General features: G+C 38.6%; 1 protein-coding gene across 1 annotated transcript; it reads left to right on the plus strand.

Annotated features, from left to right (window-relative positions):
* The first annotated feature begins 797 nt into the window (after positions 1–797).
* On the plus strand, positions 798–6,297 carry LOC133725900 (heat shock protein 90-6, mitochondrial). The gene is made up of 20 exons (XM_062153303.1): positions 798–954; positions 1,298–1,489; positions 1,578–1,651; positions 1,841–1,966; positions 2,066–2,159; positions 2,244–2,327; positions 2,528–2,671; positions 2,788–2,901; positions 2,997–3,056; positions 3,187–3,261; positions 3,358–3,462; positions 3,769–3,909; positions 4,018–4,110; positions 4,211–4,288; positions 4,629–4,883; positions 4,983–5,085; positions 5,197–5,371; positions 5,464–5,569; positions 5,667–5,756; positions 5,926–6,297. Exons 1-20 carry the CDS (start codon positions 862–864, stop codon positions 6,112–6,114), a joined length of 2,391 nt encoding a protein of 796 aa, XP_062009287.1. The 5' UTR covers positions 798–861; the 3' UTR covers positions 6,115–6,297.

The following is a 6,297-nucleotide window of genomic DNA, read 5'->3' on the forward strand; positions in this document are numbered from 1 at the left end:
ATATGTAGAACTAAACTCATGCCATAATTATCCAATACGAAAGGAACCAAAATTAGAGATTTTGATTTCATATTGAATGGCCCAGTAAAAAAAATTAGAGAACGAAATAGGCAAAAGAAAACTGATGCATCCTTATGTAACCAATTAATGAGTTAGAGACATTATGGAGGTCAACAAACAGAATCCTAATGGTATCAAACATCCTAAGTCCTAATCGTGATCATTAACCAGTGCGAAAGAAAGAAAGATAATGATCATGTGGGTAACAAAAACAAAAACAAAAAAACCGTTCTACCGATTATAGCAATAGAACAATCAACATCATCTGAATTAAAAATAAGCAAAAGAAACTCATAGATCAAGAACACCGATGAAAAGCAACAAATTGCACCGTATGACTTTTAGATCATCATTGAGTTTAGAAACAAAGAAAAAAAAATGAGCAAAGCGTGCTGATAACGTGTTATAAAGTGGAGAGAAGATAGAGAGAATAGTTGGGTGGAAGTAAAAGTGTTATCATTCAGTCTCATTAGCCTCATTTATATAGAGAGATAGAGTTTATATCAAAGTACATAACTAATGAGTATTTACATGGACATCCACAAACACTTCTCCATTGTTATACAAATTAGAAGCAACTTTTTGACCTGAAAAATGTATCAAACCACAAAAATGCTGGGCCCAAATTGCTATTTGGGCTCATATTGTAATCTCAAAAATGCCCCTATCCCTCTCCAGAAGCTTCCCAACCCATCCTTCTCTCTCTTTTATCAGAAACCCTACTAAAACCCCAGCCCTTGTTCCTCAGTCACAGTTGATCACTCTCTCTCTCTCTCTCTCTCTCGATCAATCTCAGCCACCATGCACAGGATCTCTCGCCGCTCTCTCTCCACTCTCCTCCGCCACGCCGCACCTTACCGGAACTCCGCCGCCCCAATCTCTCACTCCGCCTCGGTGAGATTTCATAACCCCATGCTTTAGAACAAAATGGAGTTGAAAAGTTTGAATCTTTATGATTTTCGTCGTTGAAATTCTTCTTTATGTTAGTGGGTTTTCACTTATGAATCTTAATTTCAATACTTTTTTTTTTTTTATTTCAAATTTCTGGGTGCTGTCAATTTTCATTTTTACTGTCAATTCTCGATACCCTTTTCGTTTCTGGATGGCCTGTACTGGTTTAACTTTGGGTTCATGTGTGATATTAGAGACTGTAAATCCTTAGGTGAAAGTTAATTTATTTCTTAGGTGAGTGGGAGAGACTGAGTTTCGAGTTTTCTTATTTTGCATTGAATCTTAGGTGGTGGGAGAGACTGATACCAAAGTCAGATGGCACTCGGTGTTAGTCGGTGGGAAGTGTAACCCTGCCAAATCCACAACTCAAATAAACTTGAAAAATGGCCTCTATTTCGGCAACCGGTATGAGTCCACTGCTGCAGCCTCGGATGCAACAGCTGCACCGCCTGTTGAGAAATACGAGTATCAAGCTGAGGTATGTCATTCGAACTTGTGGCTTTTTAAGTTTGAAGTATGAGGTTTTGTTTTTGTTAAAGTTTTCTCCTGTTTCTTTATGATGCCAGGTTAGTCGCCTTATGGACCTCATTGTTAACAGCTTGTACAGCAACAAGGAGGTGTTCCTTCGAGAGCTTGTCAGGTACCATTCTTCGTATCTAATGTTATATGTAATATTGATGCATCAATGGTGCTTGCGCGGACTTTCATATTATATAATGTTCACCAACAGACGATGGCACATGATAAATTGATTTTACTTTGAAGTTTTGGTGGCACTAAGTTATGGTTTTGATGGTATGGCTTGATTAAACTATGTGTCTCTCTGCAGCAATGCGAGTGATGCCTTGGACAAGCTCCGGTTTCTTAGTGTTACAGAACCTGACCTTTTGAAGGGTGGAGGTGAGCTTGATATCCGTATCCAGACTGATACTGACAATGGAATCATAAATATCACGTAAGCTTTACTGCTTTTTACCATTTGTTTTCCCTCTGTCCATTTCCTTAATAGTTCTTCTTCCTCATATCATTGGTTTGCCTTTCCTTTTCTGTGAAGTGATTCTGGCATTGGAATGACTCGGGAAGAGCTTGTGGACTGTTTGGGAACAATTGCACAAAGTGGGACTTCAAAGTTCTTGAAGGCACTAAAGGTCTAAAAATAGTTAAATCATAAATTTTTAATTCCAAAAACTGCATTTAGTTATGTTATATGCTGACAAAGTTTGTATAAGCAGGATACTAAAGATGCTGGTGGTGACAGCAATTTAATTGGTCAGTTTGGTGTTGGCTTTTACTCCGCATTCCTGGTTGCAGATCGGGTAAGCCCTTAACCTTGGGGTCTCCACTCTTTTATAGTACTACTTATCTATGGAGAGTTGAAGAGTTACATTTTCCTTAAATAATGGAGACATATCCCTTAGTTATGAGGGGTGATGGTCCACCAGCCCCACTAACAACTTACGATTCATCAGTTTAGTTCTTGATCAGTTGATTGTTATGTATCTCGTGTTGGGTGTAGGTTGTTGTCTCTACAAAGTCTCCAAAATCTGACAAACAATATGTATGGCAAGGAGAAGCAAATGCTAGCTCTTATACGATTCAGGAGGAGACCGACCCTGAGAAGATTCTTCCTAGGGGAACCCGCTTGACCTTGTATCTGAAGGTCAGTTAATAACGTATATACATATTGTAACTTATCAGAAGTTGCTATGACTCCTAATTTCCAAGCTGATCAAGTTTTTTGGTTTCTGTGTTTTTTACCTATGTGCCTACTTGCAGCGTGACGACAAAGGTTTTGCTCATCCAGAACGTATTCAGAAGCTTGTGAAAAACTATTCACAGTTTGTTTCTTTTCCTATATACACGTGGCAGGAAAAGGGATACACTAAAGAGGTAAGGGTTCTTTTCATATCTTCTCACCGCTTCTGTGTTTGTCATAAGTTTGGAATGTATGAGTTTAAAGATGTACTGAGACTATTCCATTTCAGGTTGAGGTCGATGAGGATCCAGCTGAATCCCAAAAAGATGAGCAAGATAACAAGACTGAGGTACTTCTATGCTTTTCAATAACTTTTGATCTCTATCAACCATTGACTAGTGTTGTTCCCTCTGCTAGCAAATTTTCAGTATAGCTCTTTATGTATGACTGATGCCCGATGTATGAATTAACTGTAACAGAAGAAGAAGAAAACTAAGACTGTTGTTGAGAAATACTGGGATTGGGATCTCACTAATGAAACACAACCAATATGGGTGAGTCTCAGAAGTTTCTTATTCAGTTATGTGCTCTGCTTTGTACCTTAGCTACTCTTGTAGTGATCATACATTATTCCAAATTGGTATCTGCAGCTTCGCAATCCTAAAGAAGTCACTACAGAGGATTACAATGAGTTCTACAAGAAAACTTTTAATGAATACTTGGATCCACTGGCTTCTTCACACTTTACAACAGAGGTATTCACGACTATTACTCCCTTGTTATAACCTTAAGTCCCTCCCAATACTTTTGCATGTAAATCTTGACATGATTTCTGCTTTTAAAATAATAGTACCTAAGTTTCATGATCATGTTTCTTTTTTTTTTTTGTTGGTAGTATTTTCATCGCTTTAAATCATGTATCCTGACTATTGTCAGCATATCTGCTTAAGTTTTGTTACAATTCTAAATTAACTGGCAATTAAAATAACAGTATTAATACCCTACAGTTTAGATAAAATGTGAGATTTTGTATCTAAGCTTGAGTGGTTATTATTTTGCAGGGTGAAGTAGAATTCAGGTCTATATTATATGTCCCAGCTGTTACTCCTATGGGAAAGGATGACATGATCAATCCCAAGACAAAAAATATAAGGCTCTATGTGAAACGGGTGTTCATTTCAGATGACTTTGATGGAGAACTGGTAAACAAAACAGTGAAAGTTTTTTTTTTTTTTTTGGTGCCGCAGTAAGCATTGCTGTCTTATACATGAGCTTATCGGGTTTAATTGTTTTTGCATTGGCCTGAATAGTTCCCACGATACTTGAGCTTCATCAAAGGTGTTGTGGATTCAAATGATCTTCCACTCAACGTCTCACGTGAAATTCTTCAGGAGAGTCGCATTGTACGTACAGACAGCACACTTGTCTTTTTAACAATCTCAGGTTGCAGTTAGTTTAATTTAGTTATTTTAATAAGCTATTGTTCCTCTGCTCTACTTGAAGGTGCGGATTATGAGGAAGCGTTTAGTTCGAAAGGCCTTTGACATGATTCTGGGAATATCCATGAGTGAAAACAGAGAGGTATGTTTCTGCTTGTCTATTCTTGTTCTGCTTTGTCTTGTCTAATTTGTATTCTCTTCTCTTAGACATATTGTCTAAAGGACTTGGACATTACTCCTCACAAGGATTATGACAACCTCTAGTGCAGCTCTTGAACTAAGCTCGCTCTCTCTCGCTCCCTCCCTCCTTGAACTTAGATTAAATTCGGCTGTACTTCATAATAGACTTCAAGCCCTACCTCATGCATGCATTGATGTACTTCATAATAGATTCAGGCATTCATCCTCTTGGAAATCACATCTGCCTCCTGAACCTGATCATCGTCTATGTTCTTTAAACTTATCCTTGTTGGTTGATGCAGGATTATGAAAAGTTCTGGGAAAATTTTGGCAAACACTTGAAACTGGGTTGCATTGAAGATCGTGAAAATCATAAACGTCTTGCCCCATTGCTTAGATTTTTCTCTTCCCAAAGTGAGGATGTTATGATCAGCTTGGATGAATATGTTGAGAACATGAAACCTGAGCAGAAGGATATCTATTTCATTGCTGCTGACAGTGTGACAAGCGCAAGTAATACGCCATTCCTGGAGAAACTTCTTCAGAAGGATCTTGAAGTATGTGTATAGTATTAGATAAGTAATGTGCTTGATGTGTTCTATTTAGGTTCTCTTCTAATGTGTTGATGAGCGTTTTGTGGTGTGCCATTCTTGCAGGTACTGTATTTAGTTGATCCTATTGATGAGGTTGCCATTACAAACCTAAAATCATACAAGGAAAAGAATTTTGTTGATATTAGCAAGGAAGATCTGAATTTAGGTTGGTTTATTGAGTTCTATCTAAGTTGAACTTTCTGTTCCACCGAAGGTGGATGGATACTATATATCTTGCATGGCATAGCTGATACCAAGATTTTATGCATTTCTGCAGGGGATAAGAATGAGGAAAAAGAAAAGGAGATTAAGCAGGAGTTTGGCCAAACATGTGATTGGATCAAGAAGCGTTTGGGTGATAAAGTTGCCAGTGTTCAGATTTCAAACCGTCTTAGCACATCACCCTGCGTTCTTGTATCTGGGAAGTTCGGTTGGTCTGCCAACATGGAGAGGTACAGTCCTTTTGTTGTTAAATACATGTAGGAATTGATATAAACAGGACCTGATTTTCATCCGCCTAAACATGTGGTTGAACTTTTTTCAGGTTGATGAAGGCACAAACTGTTGGGGATACTTCTAGCTTAGAGTACATGAGAGGCAGAAGGGTCTTTGAGATTAATCCTGAGCACCCAATCATTCAAAACTTGAATGTATGTTGCGCAAAGAAATTTAGCTGCCCAACTCTTCTAATCACTGAAACTTGACAGTTATATAGGAAGTACAATGACTCTGATACTTGTTTTGCAGGCTGCAAGTAGAGTTAATCCAGACGATGCAGATGCAATGAGAGCTATTGATCTTTTGTATGATGCAGCTTTGGTTTCTAGCGGTTTTACTGTGAGTATTCATTCTCATTTGCAAACCTGCTTTTAGGCTCTAAAAATCATTCAGTGTAACTTGACCATCTAGGAGCTTAGGGCACAGAGAGAGAGAATATGGTAGTCAATAGTAAAAATGTTGTTTAATCAGTCTGTGATCTTCTAACACACTCGACATGTTGATGCAGCCCGAGAATCCAGCAGAGCTGGGTGGAAAGATTTATGAGATGATGGGGCTGGCTCTTTCAGGGAAATGGTCTGCACCTGTAGCCGAGGTCCAGGAGGTTCAGCGTCAAGAAGCCGCACCACAGCACAACAGCACCAAGACATTAGAGGCTGAGGTGGTTGAGCCAGTCCAAGCTGGTAGCCAGAAATGAGGAGCACAAAGCAATTTAATGTTTTTGGTTAGAGTTCAGGGGTGCACAAAGAAATTTTCCTTTCTTGCACAATTCCATTGGTGTTCATAGGTCTGGAGAGATCAGAGAATAGTGATGTATTCCTCGAGAGCAGGCACTGCTATGGCCATGGCCTTATTTAATAATAAATTATTATTCTGACTA

The sequence above is a fragment of the Rosa rugosa genome, chromosome 1 (assembly GCF_958449725.1).
Source record: "Rosa rugosa chromosome 1, drRosRugo1.1, whole genome shotgun sequence".
In the NCBI taxonomy this organism is placed as follows: domain Eukaryota; kingdom Viridiplantae; phylum Streptophyta; class Magnoliopsida; order Rosales; family Rosaceae; genus Rosa; species Rosa rugosa.

What these genes read in the sequence shown, in the direction of transcription:
- LOC133725900 (XM_062153303.1), top strand. Translation starts at nt 862, where the DNA reads ATGCACAGGATCTCTCGCCGCTCTCTCTCCACTCTCCTCCGCCACGCC. An exon ending in TTCTTCAGGAGAGTCGCATT is followed by an intron (nt 4,111 to 4,210) that starts GTACGTACAGAC and finishes CTCTACTTGAAG; the next exon opens with GTGCGGATTATGAGGAAGCG. An exon ending in CCATGAGTGAAAACAGAGAG is followed by an intron (nt 4,289 to 4,628) that starts GTATGTTTCTGC and finishes TGGTTGATGCAG; the next exon opens with GATTATGAAAAGTTCTGGGA.